Genomic DNA, 15308 nt, shown 5'->3' with positions numbered 1-15308 from the left:
ATAGCTTATATTTTCTTCAGTTTCACAAGTAGTACGCACTCATTTTAGAATATTTAGAAAATTGAGAGGAAAAAAAAATGTCACCCATAATCTCATCACACAATTACCTCTAGAATGTTTTCCTTCCAGTCTGTTGTTTCCCATCTACAAATTCATCTACAAGTACTTCGTCATTACTGTACATGCAATTATGTTTATTGGGTAAAAGCTGATAGAAGTCTAAAAACCCTCATCTGAAAGCTGTGGAGCCACCAGATCAACTTTCAAATTAAGAATTTCTCGGCCGGCGCCGCGGCTCTCTAGGCTAATCCTCCACCTAGCGGCGCCTGCACACCAGGTTCTAGTCCCGGTTGGGGCGCTGGATTCTGTCCCAGTTGCCCCTCTTCCAGGCCAGCTCTCTGCTGTGGCCAGGGAGTGCAGTGGAGGATGGCCCAGGTGCTTGGGCCCTGCACCCCATGGGAGACCAGGAGAAGCACCTGGTTCCTGCCTTCGGATCAGCGCGGCCATTGGAGGGTGAACCAACGGCAAAAGGAAGACCTTTCTCTCTGTCTCTCTCTCTCACTATCCACTCTGCCTGTCAAAAAAAAAAAAAATTTCTCAGATTTAAAAAAGGAAGTATTGGGGTTCTTTAAAAGCTTCGTGGAAAGTGGACTAAACTGATAAGTTTATTTTGGTGCCTTACATTTTTGAAATCTATGTATACAAATGGTCTTGCAAAAGTTTGTGGAAGATGTATAATATGAAAAAACTATACATGGATTTCAAAATATTTTTGCACCAAATGAACTTGCCTTTGAATTCCTTCTTCCATGAATTCTTGAGGTTCCCTTATACAGTGGAAATACTGTACATTATCTTATGCCCTCAATGGGTCCAGGACAGCACTCCATAGTCAAGAACATTAATATCTCTGTAGGGAAACATGTAATTTCACACTAAGCGGAATATACAAAGACTATAGAAATGCCTATGTAAATTTGTTGCCACCAAATGAATTTTGGTGCAAAATATAGAGGAAAAAACCTTTTCAAAGTGTTTTAGATTTTAGAATTGGTGAGAAGTGACCTTGGACGTGTATCTTTTTTAGTGATTTGTATTTTCCTGACCTTGAGTGAACTTGAGCATTTTCTCATATGTAGGTTGAAAATTTGCATTTTCTGATTGGCAAACTGCTGCTAAGATCTTTGCTTATTTTCCTTTATGGATCCATCTTATTTTTGCCTATTTGAAAATTTGTGTACATTTCAGTTATGATTCCTTTGTCACATGCCTTGTAAATAGCAGTCTACCCTTTATTTTTAAGTTTATTTGTGATATCTTTTTATACAAAGTGCTTTATTTAAAAATTGTTTTATCCGCCGGCGCCGTGGCTCAATAGGCTAATCCTCCACCTTACGGCGCCGGCACACCGGGTTCTAGTCCCGGTTGGGGCGCCGGATTCTGTCCCGGTTGCCCCTCTTCCAGGCCAGCTCTCTGCTATGGCCAGGGAGTGCAGTGGAGGATGGCCCAGGTGCTTGGGCCCTGCACCCCATGGGAGACCAGGAAAAGCACCTGGCTCCTGGCTCCTGCCAGGATCAGCGCGGTGCGCCGGCTGCAGCGGCGGCCATTGGAGGGTGAACCAACGGCAAAGGAAGACCTTTCTCTCTCTGTCTCTCTCTCTCACTGTCCACTCTGCCTGTCAAAAAAAAAAAAAAAAAAAAAAAAAAATTGTTTTATCCTAGGAGATTTTTTTTTCACATTCGAAACACAGAGACAGAGACAATGAGAGAGAGTCTTCCCATCTGCTGGTTCACTCTCCAAATGCCCACAATAGCCAGGGCTGCACCAGGCCAAAGCCAGGAGCCCAAAAATCCATCCAGATCTCCTGTGTGGAACCCATGTACTTGAGCCATCACCTGCTGCATCCCAGGGTGCAGATTAGCAGGAAGCAGAACAGCCAGGACTCCAGCCAGGCACTCTGTTATGAAATGCAGGCGTCCCAAGTGGTCACTTAACAGCTATGCCAAACATTCACTCCCTATCCTAGGAAATTTTAACGCACATTGCACACACTGAATCTGATGCGATTTTCTAGAGCTCAAGATTATGTTTTATTAGAAGAAGAAAGTGAGGCCCAGATGGATAAAGTGACTGCCCAGTGACACACAATAAGTCTGAAGGAGAAAGACATCAACTTTGGTCTTCTGAACTTTATCAGTGCTCTCTCTGCTGGGTTGTCTCACATCTATCCTTTCTCTTTTTTCCCTGCCTTTGCCACTTTATTTTTGTATTTTAGATATTTGCATTTTCTACCGTACCAGATTTAAAGGCATTAACTTCATAAACCAGATTTAAGAACTAATAATCTCATTTATCATATAATCAAGTCTGAGTTTCAGGGAATCAGTCTTTCAGTTGTCCTTCGCTGGTGTTTCCCTCCTGACCTCTGGTTTCAGCCTTTCTGTCACACCTTTCTCTGAATCTTTTCACACTCAGTTCTCTCTTACTAAGCTGCAGCACCTTGAATCTCAGTTTATAGTGTGGTAAAGCGGCATCTGAGGTATGCAAGAGAGGCAATTTAGGAAATAGCTGGTTTTGATTATTTGGCATTATTTTCTAATGAAATAGATTGAAAAACAACAGGGCAAAAGTGGTACCAATACATTTTAAATATTCACAATTGCCTGAAGATATAATGCAATAATATACATTAGAGTACTACAGAAGTGGAAGTGTGGCTTGATTTTTCTGTATATCCTTCTTTTAACTGTCTTTTCTTTCAGGTGGATAAAGTAGAATCCTTCAAGTATAGTCAGAGTACTAAGGATAGTCTCCATGCCAAGTACAACACCAAAACCTGTGCCACTGTAGTGGGTGATGATCAATGGGGACACCTGCAGTTGGATGCTACTTCTGTGTACTTGCTCTTCTTAGCACAAATGACTGCCTCTGGTAAGTACATAGAGAGAAGTACCCGGAGCGCCTGAGTGTGGAGTATTTGCTCTGGCGCACATGGCTTCTCCTAAGATATTGGCTAGAAAACAGCATAGCTGTTTATGTTGCCGAAAGAGGCACATTGGAAACATAACATCTTGCAAGGCTTATACAGAAAAACAACTCTTTGAAGCCTGCTTAATATTCTGTTAACACTGAGAAACAAGTCTGGAATACTAAATAATATTCTCTAAAATTGAGATCCAGGAAGTCTGGTGTGAATCTTCTTTAGACAGATATTTTTATTGTTTATTAATCCTCAGATTCTATAGGGGAAAGAAGCACTAGGGTTTGTTATTTATTTTCACTCTTTATGCTGACAAGCCTGCAGTTAGTAAAAATATAAATTGAATTACCTGCTTTATACTAATCTTTATGAATATATTATAAATAAGGCCTCTACATATCTCTATATTTAAATTATAGTAAGGGAATTAACTTAGGTGTCAGAATCAAAATGTTTGCTTTTTTATTGTTGAATATTATACGTTTCTCATGTGGTTTTGTTAATTAGCTGTAGATACTTTACCTGCAAAAAGGAAAATGTAAGACACAGCATAATTTCTGTTATTTCTCCTTAATTGGGGTGGGGACAATGAATGTGATTTTAGAGTATCACAGAACTGTGACGTATCGGGTGATTTTCTGCATATCCTTCTTTTAATAATGTATAGTTATAAATATTCCTGAGTAAGTTAATATGCTCTTCACAATACAACATTTTTCTTTATCTCCCTTTCTGATTATAGAGCTATCTGATACTAAGGGCATCCAGGCTGGGAATTCCCACAGAATATTATTCTTCTCATATTCTTAAAGAAATAAATATTTGGTGAAAAGCCCTTGCTCTTTTGCCCTTAGAAACACACAGCCCAGAGGCTGAATAATCTTTTCTTAAAATTATGAACTGCCTACCCACATACTCCCTATTTTGCCTGGAAAGTTTCTCTCCAGATAAATATATGTTTAGATTTTGTTTATTTTAAAAGCGGCATCTATCACTTTGTTTCTAATATTATTTTTTAAAAAAATTATTTATTTATTTGAAAGGCAGAGTTACAGAGAAATAGGGAGAGAGGGAGAGAGAGATCAATTTTCCATCTGCTGGTTCACTCCCCAAATGGCCGCAGCAGCCAGAGCTAGGCCGATTCGAAGCAAGGAGCCAGGAGCTTCTTCTGGGTCTCCCACATGGGTGCAGGGGCTCAAGGACTTGGGTCATCCTCCGCTGCTTTCCCAGGTGCATTAGCAGGGAGCTGGATGGGAAGTGGAGCAGCCGAGTATTGAACTGGTGCCCATACAGAATGCTTGGCACTGCAGGCCATGGCTTAACCGGCTGCACCACAGCACCAGCCCCCCTCTATTATTATTTTAAAACCAAACAGTATCTAAATATCCCTTGTTGTTTTTGCTTTTTGAAAATTTAAGAAAGGCGCTACCTGCTGCCTGGAGTGCTGACATCCCATATGGGCGCCAGTTCAAGTACCTGCTGCTCCACTTCTGATCCAGCTCTGTGCTATGGCCTGGGAAAGCAGTAGAAGATGGCCCAAGTCCTTGGGACCATGCACCCGCGCGGGAGACCAGAAGAAGCTCCTGGCTTTTGGCTCCAGACTGGCCCAGCTCCAGTCCTCCGGATTGGCCACTTGGGGAGTGAACTAGCGGATGGACCTCTTTCTCTCTGACTCCGACTCTGACTCTCTGTAACTCTACCTCTCAAATAAATAAATCTTAAAAAAATAAAATAATTTGTTTTATTTGAGAGGCAGAGTTATACAGAGAGACAGAGACAGAGATCTTCCATCTGTCTGCTCGTTCACCCTCTAAATTGCCACAATGGATGGAGCTGGGCCAGACTGAAACCAGGAGCCAGGAGCTTTTTCCGGGTTTTGCACATGAGTGCAGGGGCCCAAGCACTTTGGTCATTTTCTGCTGTTTTCCCATGTGCAGTTGCAGGGAGCCCAATCCGAGGTGGAGCAGCCAGTACTTGAATGAGCACCCATATGCGATGCCGACATTGCAGGCAGCAGCTTAATGTGCCACAGTGCCGGTCTCCAGTTTTCCCTTTTTTTAGCCCATTATGGATGCAGAAATATACCAAAGAGGCTTATAAAAGACTGAATCATTCATTCGAGAATTTAGCACTGTTTTCCACATTTTTGAATACTTAAAAAATAGACCTTTTTAAAAGAGTCTTACACAATAGCTGACTGCAACTTATAGAATGGTGACAAGAGGAGCTCCATGGACCCTCTCCCAACAAAACAACCATAAATGCTAAAAATGATTTTCAGAAAACCAACCACTAAGTCATTTGGAAATTATCCAAAGGACACACAGCAGATGGAGTAATACTTATTTGAGGATATTTACTAACTCTAGGTATGAGCAGTGAGAGAGGGTGGCATTTGGGTCTCAACCTACACCCTCCCCTATGCCAGCACACATAACAGAAATGTTATTCTAGGTGATTATAGCCTAGGGACATAATTCTTCCTCTGCTCCCAGATACCAAGAGATGTAGGCTGCCATCATTTTTCATCCTCTCCAGATCCATGTTGCAGAAGCCCTAGTCCAGACAAGATCAGTTCTGGAGCTTCATTCCTCCCTACCCCAGCCTCACGGGTGGAAAAGCAGCTTTATCTCAGGCAGGGCAAGATAACAGTATTCGGCCCTAGTTGTCCTTGACCCTCCTATCTCATAGGGTGGAGGTTTCGCACTGGGAGAGGCAAACTGAGATCAGAGGCTACCACCATTACTGAGTTGTCAGTTTGTAAAGTAGGAATGTTTCTCCACTGTTCTTGCCACCAGCTCTGGAGCACTGGCACAGAAATTTTCCTTCAGAGAGGCAGGCTGTAAGGATAAAAATCTCCATAACTCTTCCCAAGATAATTGACTTCATTTAGAATAGAATGTGGGGTATTTTGAGCCTAAGGAAAACTTTCAGAAAGCAAAAGAGAAAAATCTTAAAAAAGAAACAAACAAAAAACAAAAAAAAAGTAAGAAGAAAAAAAAAGAGATTTTGTTTCTAAGCAATTAATAGGAGGCCAGTGGTTCAGTAAGATCAAGAACCTAAACCAAAAACTAGCTAAGCATTTTAATAAAGAAAACCAAAGAAAGAGACAGCTAAAAAGAGTCCTCCTAGTGTTGGAACAAGTCTCAAAATGTTGTCCCAAAGATCATGTGAAAAGAAGCCTGAATTTGATTAGATTAAGGAGCGATTTATGCCTTAGGGTATTACACAAACAAATAGAGCTATAAGTTGGGAGTTAGTGGAGGCAAACAACTGAGTATGATACCAACACTGGCAGGAACTTAACAGATCAAGGAAAAGAGATAGTTGATGAGGACCTGCTAAAACATTGCCCTTCCAGGGTAGTGGTGTACCTCCTCAAAGCTGCACCTTCAGAACATCAGAGGCTACATACTGCAGGGAAAATAGACTTCACAGAAATAGTCCAGCCAAGTCACTAAATAAGTGATCAAGCCAAGAGAAGATGATATTGGTATCTAGAGTTCTTGAAACATATACCTAAAATATGTAGTTTTTACTAGATAATGCAGAGAGAAGGATAAGTAAGGATCGTACACAAGAAAAAAAGCAGGTAACACAAACTGCCTCTGAAAGGACCTATATGTTGACCTTAGGGAGATAGAGTCTTCAAAACAGTTGTTACAGGGGAGGGCTTTTGACCTAGTAGTTAAAATGCCCACATACCATATCAGAGTGCATAGGTTCGAGTCTAGCTCTGCTCCCAATTCCACCTTCCTGCTTATGAGCGCTCTGGGAGACAACAAGTGGTAGCTCAAGTAGTTGGATCCCTGCCATCGATGTAGGAGACCTGGATTGAGTTCCCATCTCCTGGCCCTGACCCCAGTCCAACCTCAGCTATGTAGGCATTAGGAGAGTGAACCAGTGGATGGGAGTTCTCTCTCTCTCTCTCTCTCTCTCTCTCTGTCAAATAAATAAATAAAAATAATTCATACAACAACTAGGTGGGAGGTCAGTATTGTGGCATAGCAGGTAAAGTCTCATATGGCCCATGCCTTATATGGGCCCTGGTTCATGTCCTGGCTGTTCCACTTCCCATCCAGCTCCCTCCTAATGAATGGCTGCTTCTAATGAAGCAGGAGAAGGTAGCCCAAGTGCTTAGGCCCCTGTCACCCACCTGAGAGACCCCAGTGGAGCTTCTGACTTTGGGATGGCTTAGCCCGGGCTGTTGCGGCCACTAGGGAAGTAAACCAGCAGATAAATCGATCAGTCTCTCTCTGTCTCTTGCTCTTGCTCTTACTCTCATTCTCTCTGTAACTGTGCCCTTCAAATAAACAAATAAATCTTTGGGAAAAAACGAACTAGGTAGAAGATCAATAGGAAATTGAAAACTTTGACTAGACTTAACACACATCTGTAGAACATTAGTCCAAGAACTCTCGAATACTTATTCTCCTAAAGTATACTTGGACCATTCTCCAGGATAGACAGTATGGTAGGCCATAATACATAATTCCTATTAAAAATCTCAGCAAGTTTCCTTGCAGAAATTGACAAACATCTTAAAATTCATATGAATATATGAGGGACCCAGAATAGCCAAAACGATCTTGAGTTGGAGGACTCACATTTACTACAAAGCTACAGTAACCAAAATAGTATGGTACTAGGATGAAAATAGATGTGTAGATTAATGGAATAGAATTGATAGTCCAGAAATAAACCATCACATTATGTTCAATTGATTTGTGACAAGGGTGTCAAGATAATTCAATGTGGAAAGATCAGTCTCTTCAACAACTGGTGCTGGAACAACTGGATAGCCATATGTAAAAGAATGAAATTGGACTTCTTCCTCCTGCCATAGATTAAAAATTAACTCAGAATAAATCATAGACCTAAATGTAAGAGGAAAACCTATAATACAGTATGTTAATCTCCCATGACAGAGTTACCACAGGATGGATGGCTTAAATAACAGAAATGTGTTTTCTCATTGTTCTGGAGGCTGGAAGTCCATACATGAAGATACTAAAAAAGTTCATGGATGTAGAATTAAAAGATATTATCTTAATGTGAAAAAACTTGAAATTGGTGCATGGTTTTTCCATAGTATGCATTTTCCATGAGCTCTTTGAAGGCTTCTCATATATTTCCAAGAGAAATGAACACATACATTTACTCAAAAGCTTTTAAATGAATGCCCATGGCAGCATTGTTTATGATATCCAAAGAGCAGAAACAATTCAAATGTCTATCAACCGCAGATTGGATAAGTGAATTTTGATATATCCACACAACGGAATATTTTTGTCAATTTAAAAATGAAGTACTGATACACGCTACAACACAGCTGAATCTTGAAAACCTTATGCTAAGTGAAAGAACCCTGATATAAAAGGCTGCATATTGTCTGATTTCCTTATATATCAATGTCCAATAAGGCAAATCTGTAGAGACAGGAAATAGATGAGTTATTACTTAGGCTCAGGGGTTAGTATTGAAGGGAAATGGGGTGTGACTGCTAATGTGTACAGGGTTTCTTTTTTGAATTAATGAAAACATTCTAAAATTGTAATGATGGTTGCACAAGTCTGCATATACTAAAAAGCATTGAATTATATACTCTCTATGCATGAATTTTAAGGTATGTATAGTATATATCAACAAAGTTGTTTTTTAAAATGAGGGAGAAGGAGGCTTAATGTTAAACAGGTGTATGCAAGGCAATCTAATGGAGCAGACCAATGAATCAGCTCCATTCTTGGAGTCCTGAACATTTTAAGGTGTTTTTTGTTTTGTTTTGTTTTGTTTTGTTTTGTTTTGTTTCGTTTTGTTGACAGGCAGAGTTAGATAGTGAGAGAGAGAGAGAGAGAGAAAGGTCTTCCTTCCGTTGGTTCACTCCCCAAATGGCCGCTACGGCCAGCGCGCTGTGGCCAGCGCACTGCACCGATCCGAAGCCAGGAGCCAGGTACCTCCTCCTAGTCTCCCATGTGGGTGCAGGCGTCCAAGCACTTGGGCCATCCTCCACTGCCCTCCTGGGCCACAGCAGAGAGCTGAGCTGGAAGAGGAGCAACCAGGACTAGAACCCAGCGCCCATATGGGATGCCAGCGCTGCAGGCAGAGGATTAACCAAGTGAGCCACGGAACCGGCCATTTTAATGTGCTTTTATATATAGCACTGTCACCTTTAGCCTAACTCAGCCCTACTTTAGTTCATGTGTACTCATTTCTGCATAAGCAGTGTCTTGGCTCTTCAGAAGGAACAAGATCCACAGGTCCTGCATTTAAGGATTTTGCTAGAGACTGGTCCCTTTCCTGTGGTTAACAAAGTTGTTTTCTATCATGAATAAACATTTGAATGTCTGTTGTTAAGTATTGCTTAATACCATTCACAATACTGTTAGGTACTTTTAGGGGCCATGTGAGATACTTTTAGAAGAAGCAAATATAAATATCATATTATTCTTTCCTTAAAATTCAGGTACATATTTATCCATGATATGAAGAATAAAATTCTGTGAAGCACAGGAGAGGAGGAACAGTTGAAAGCATCACAGAGGAGATAGAATTTAAGTTGGGCCTTGAAAGAACAGTAGAATGTCAAGATGAGAAGGGGGAAGACCGTGTAAACAGAGAATATCATTAGCAAAGAGACATATGGTAAAAATGTGTGGCATTAAGTAATTAGTTAGCTATGATAGACCATAAAAGACAAACAATAACATTTATACTCCTCTCTTCTCTTGGGCTCTGCTCATGTTGGCACACAAAAATGAAAAGATGAAGCTATGAAGCTGATGCCTGTGTTACTAGCTCTTTTCCCTTTTCAGCCTAAGAAGTTAAGATTATTACTCCTGCAAAAAAAAGATCATTTGCTGCTACTACTACCTCATGGAATAGTAGCTATTTTGAAACAGCCATAGATCAGGAGGAGTTTACAGTCTGATGACACTGGTCATATATTCTTGTTTAGTTCCAAAGGTACACAGTTCTGTGATTTAAAATGTCTGTTATAGAACAATGATATAGATGCAAAAAATGAAATAATAAAAGTATAGAAAATTTAATGGGATAAAATTTTTTCATAAAAATTTCTGCAAAGAAAAATATACTACAGATTGAACATTCCTAATCTGAATATCTGAAATCCAGAATGCTCCAAAATCTGAAACTTTTTGAGCACAAACATGATCCCACAAGTAGAAAATTCCACACCTGACCTCATATGGTGGCTTGCAGTCTAATGGCAGGTGGACTAATAAAATGTGTAAAATTGGAGCTGGCTCTGTGGTGCAGTAAGTTAAGGCCCCATCCTGCAGCACTGGCATCCCATGTGGGTGCCAGTTCGAGTCCTGGCTGCTCCTCTTCCAATCTAGCTCTCTGCTGTGGCCTGGGAAGGCGGTGGAGGATGGCCCAAGTCCTTGGGCCCCTGTACCTGCTTGGAAGAACTGGGGGAGGCTCCTGACTCCTGGCTTCAGATCAGCTCAACTCTGGCCATTGCGGTCATTTGGGGAGTGGGCCAGCGGAATGGAGGACCTCTCTCTCTGGCTCTACCTCTCTGTAACTCTGTTTTTCAAATAAATAAAATAATTCTTAAAAAAAATGTGCAAAATTATCTACAGACTAGGTGCCACAGCTCACTAGGCTAATCCTCCGCCTGTGGCGCCAGCACCCTGGGTTATAGTCCCAGTTGCTTCTCTTCCAGTCCAGCTCTCTGCTGTGGGCCGGGAGAGCAGTGGAGGATGGCCCAAGTGCTTGGGCCCTGCACCCACATGGGAGACCAGGAAGAAGCACCTGGCTCCTGGCTTTGGATCGGCACAGCGCACCGGCCATAGTGACCATTTGGGGGGTGAACCAACGGAAGGAAGACCTTTCTCTCTGTCTCTCTCTCTCTCTCTCTCTCACTCTCTCTGTCTAACTCTGCCTGTCAAAAAAAAATAGAAGTGAATTTTGTGTTTAAATGTGAGTCCCATCCCCAAGATATTTCACTTTGTATGTGCACATGTTTCAAAATCCTAAACACTCGTGGTCCCCAGCATTTCAGATAAGAGCTATTCAATCTATAAACAAAGTTGAAATTCAAACAAACTAGAAAAAATATTTGGAATACGTATGGACGAAGACTAATTTCATTTATATTCATTAAAATTTCAATAACAGAAAGAAGAAAAATGAAAGTTTAGTAATGAGCGATGTGTATGTATATAAGCATATCGATAGACAATAACAAAAAGCAGCAACTCCATAGAAATGAAGGGCATAAGCAAGCAGTTCATAAGAAAAGAAATACAGATGGCTTATAAATGTATAAAAAGACTCACAAGCTTACTCCTAATGAAAGGACTGCAAATTAAACTATAAGGACATTCTATTTCTTATCCACTGAACTAGAGTAAGGCAGAGATGAAAATCTTTTATTGAAGCCTGTGTTTGTAAGCTTTTATGTAAATAGCCAGTTAGTTTTGGTTGATATATAAAGTGTGGAATTATATCAGGGGGAAGTGTACTAATATCTGCAACTTCGAAATGCATAAAAAATAAGATGGATAGATATGTGAGGAGCAAAGTATAGTAAAACATTAATGGCAGAGTCCAGTTGGTGGGTATGTATACAGGTGTCCTTTATAAAACTCTTTCATTTTTCTTGTTTGAAAATATTCATAATAAAATATTGGGAAAAATAATTTGCATGAATAATATGCATGAAGTGTTAACCGAGTATTTCCACTTCTAAGAATTTACCCTGGCTGGCGCCAGGGCTCACTTGGCTAATCCTCCGCCTGCGGCACTGGCACCCCGGGTTCTAGTCCCGGTTGGGGCGCCGATTCTGTCCCGGTTGCTTCTCTTCCAGTCCAGCTCTCTGCTGTGGCCAGGGAGAGCAGTGGAGGATGGCCCAAGTGCTTGGGCCCTGCACCCGCATGGGAGACCAGGAGGAAGCACCTGGCTCCTGGCTTCGGATCAGCGCAGCGCAATTTGAGGGTGAACCAACAGAAAAGGAAGACCTTTCTCTCTCTCTCTCACTGTCTAACTCTGCCTGTCAAAAAAAAAAAGAATTTACCCTGATATGCTAACACCTATGCAGAAAGATATATATATATATATATACACACACAAAGATACTCATTGCAGCATTGACTGTAGTGATGAAAGGTTAGATAAGACCTAAATGTCTTTCAATAGGGTACTGGTTACATGCCTGGACATTCAGTGGAATGCTATGTAGCCGTTAAAACAATGAGGCAGATAGATGTGTTTGAAAATATCTCCAAAGTTATATGCGAGAAAAGCAAGTGGAATATAATGTAAGCGGGCTTCAAAAACTTCATGGAAAACGTGCATTATTGTTTAATTCCATTTGTCCACAAACTTTTTGAGGCCCCGTCGTATACTATCCTTTGGGTAATGTCTATATATGTATAACATATCTCTGAAAGGATACAAAAGAAACTAGTTAAGACTGGCTTACTTGGAGAAGAGATTTGTCAGGGGCTGGCTGGCATGATATGATTCCAGGTAGGAGGAAGATTCTCTGTATACTCTTTGCTATAGTTTGAATTTTTTTCTTATCAAAGAGGGTTACTAAGTGCTGAGTTATATGGGAGGTTTTTGTGCTAAGAATTGTTTCTGAACAGGAGTGAATATCATCCAGGACATTGATGGTGGAGTTCATTTGAAAGCTGACATTAAGAAGCATTTGACAACCACTTTACATCACACTTCTAAGAACATCGGTGGACTTTTCCATTCCCAAGCTCTTTATTTATTTATTTAATTTAAAGATTTATTTATTTGAAAGAGTTACAGAGAGAGAGGGAGAAAACAAAGAGATCTTCCATTGGCTAATTCACACCCTAGAAGGCCTCAGTGGCCAGGGCTGAGCCAGGCCCAAGCCAGGAACCAGGAGCTTCATCTGTATGGCGTTGCAGGTGGTGGCTTTACCTGCTAACCCACAACAGCCCCCATTCCCAAGCCCTTTTATTTATTTTTTTGAAAGATTTATTTTATTTAATTGAAAGTCAGAGTTACACAGAGAGAGGAGAAGCAGAGAGAGAGGTCTGCTGGTTCACTCCCCAGATGGCTGCAACAGCCAGAGCTGCAGGAGCCAAGAGCTTCCTCCGGGTCTCTGACTCAGGTGCACGGGCCCAAGGACTTGGGCCATCTTCTACTGCTTTCCCAGGTCATAGCAGAGAGCTGGATGGGAAGTGGAGCAGCTGGGACTAGAACCAGCACCCATATGAGATGTCAGCGCTTCAGGCCAGGGCTTCAACCCACTGTGCCACAGTGCCGGCCCCTCCCATACCCTTTTAAAAGAAGCTTTTGCCCTAGATCTTGCTTCTGTGGATGTACCCATTGCTCAGCAAACTGCAGATTCTGGGCTTTTTCTGCCTGTAGCTCAAGTTACATAACTGGCAGATGTAATCATTTCCATTTAAACCACGCTGTTTTGGTTACAAATTTTTGTTTAAACAAAATAGTTTCTTCCAGGAAAATATGAGAAGCTTTAAAGTTTAGTGTCTCTAGCTAATATGTTCTTCTCTTCTTCCTCCTGTTTGCTTATAGACTGTAAAGGAAAAATAAGCTTTTTGATTTTTCAATTCTGAAATGATTTTGTGGTTAGAATGAAGTAGTCTACATAGACAGTAAACTTTATTGTTGTGAAAGAGATGTTTTCAAAGTTAATTGAGTAGTAAATTTATACATACAAAAAGTCTTAGTGCTCAGGATTTAATAATTTTATGTAAAATTGAATGCAGTGTGTCTTCCAGGTTTCTGCTTTATTTAATATGATTTTGCTTTTCTGTATAACTTTTTTAATTTAAAAAGTAGTGCCTGTTCATTGTCAAATATTGAAAAATTACAAACATGTCCAAACAACAAGAAAATAAAGCTCCCTTGAATTTTACCACCAAAGATAATGATGTTAACATCCTCCTGGTATAGATTTTTCAAAGCGTGTGTGTGTGTGTGTGTGTGTGCAGAGAGTTTATAAACAAAAATGGAGCATATTGTGCATACTAGGAAATAGTATAGAATTTTGCTTAGGAACTCAGTCTCTGAAGTGACACAGAAGTTAGCACTCAATTGAGTCTAGTCCCACTATTTATTGATTACATGAGCTTAGGTAAATATTTTCTCTCTCTATGCCTCATGGAGAAAATATATAGCTAAAAAAATACTCACTTCTTATGGTTGTAGTAAAAGTTAAATGTGAAATTCAGGGCCAGCATTGTGGCATAGCAGGTAAAGCCACGCCCTAAAATGCCAGCATCCCATGTGGGGGCCTCTTTGTGTCCTGTTCCACTTCTGATCCAGCTCCCTGCTAATGGCCTGGGGATGCAGTGGAAGATGGCCCAATTTCCTGGGCCCCTGCACCCACGTGGGAGACGTGGAAGAAGCTCCAGACTCCTGGCTTTGGATCATCCCAGCTCCAGCCATTGTGGCCTTTTGGGGAGTGAACCAGTGGATGGAAGATCTCTCTCACTTTCTGTCTCTCCCTCTGTCTCTGTAACTCTGGCTTGCAAAATAAATAAATCTTTATTTTGTAAAATTAAATATGAAATTCAATCAAAATACTATGTGTAATCAGTAGCTATTTAGCTTACATTTAGAATAACCATCATTTTACTCAGAAAATATGGTTTTAAATCTTCCTTAAAAATCATAATTTTGTCTATTACTTCTTGTTTCTGACTTAGACCCCTTCCAACTCTTTTTGAGATGTCTTTCTTCTTCCAGATGTCTAAGTTTATATACTTAAGTGCATTGTAAAATAGTTTCTTATAGAATCAAAAGTCTGAGACTTTTTTTATTAACACTAAAAATAACAAATAAAATTCTTCTATGTTAAAATGTTTGGTTCTTACTTAGTTAGAGATTAGCCTAGGACTGACTTGTGGTCTTGTGTTATTGTTTAGGAATCAAATTACTTTCCATTGTTCCTAAATGGAAATAGGACTACTTGGAAATAGTGAGGTCATCTAATCACCCCAGCTACCTATAAAGCTTGAAGTGATAATTGACTAGTTCTATATATTTGTTCCCTTTTTCCTCAGGACTCCATATTATCCACAGCCTAGATGAAGTCAATTTCATACAGAACCTTGTGTTTTACATTGAAGCTGCCTATAAAACTGCTGTAAGTACTAATTGTGGAATGGACTTTAAACATGATATTTTTGTTTTTAAAATCCTGGACAACTCATTCTTTCTGTTAATGCTGCCCCTCATCATGAACCAATATAAAAGGATTCTAGCAGAAATTGTCTTCAGCTTCCTTCTTTACTACTCTGTTAGCCTTTCCCCAAGGAGGTTACACAGACAACAGGATCAAGATGCTATGCTTTCA

At 40.4% G+C, this 15308-nt stretch overlaps 1 protein-coding gene across 5 annotated transcripts in view; it reads left to right on the top strand.

Annotated features, from left to right (window-relative positions):
- PHKA1 (phosphorylase kinase regulatory subunit alpha 1) overlaps nucleotides 1-15308 on the top strand; it is a 119699-nt gene that overhangs the window by 8749 nt on the left and 95642 nt on the right. For all 5 annotated transcript variants that reach the window (NM_001165917.1, XM_089323656.1, XM_089323654.1 and 2 more), the window contains 2 exon segments: nucleotides 2763-2931; nucleotides 15016-15098. In NM_001165917.1, the coding sequence (NP_001159389.1) occupies nucleotides 2763-2931; nucleotides 15016-15098 (252 nt within the window).

Source organism: Oryctolagus cuniculus, chromosome X, assembly GCF_051225735.1.
Source record: "Oryctolagus cuniculus isolate XC-2025 breed Fujian yellow rabbit chromosome X, ASM5122573v1, whole genome shotgun sequence".
Classification (NCBI taxonomy): Eukaryota; Metazoa; Chordata; class Mammalia; order Lagomorpha; family Leporidae; genus Oryctolagus; species Oryctolagus cuniculus.
Note: the sequence above shows the minus strand (reverse complement) of the source record. Positions and strands in the feature narration are given on the sequence as shown.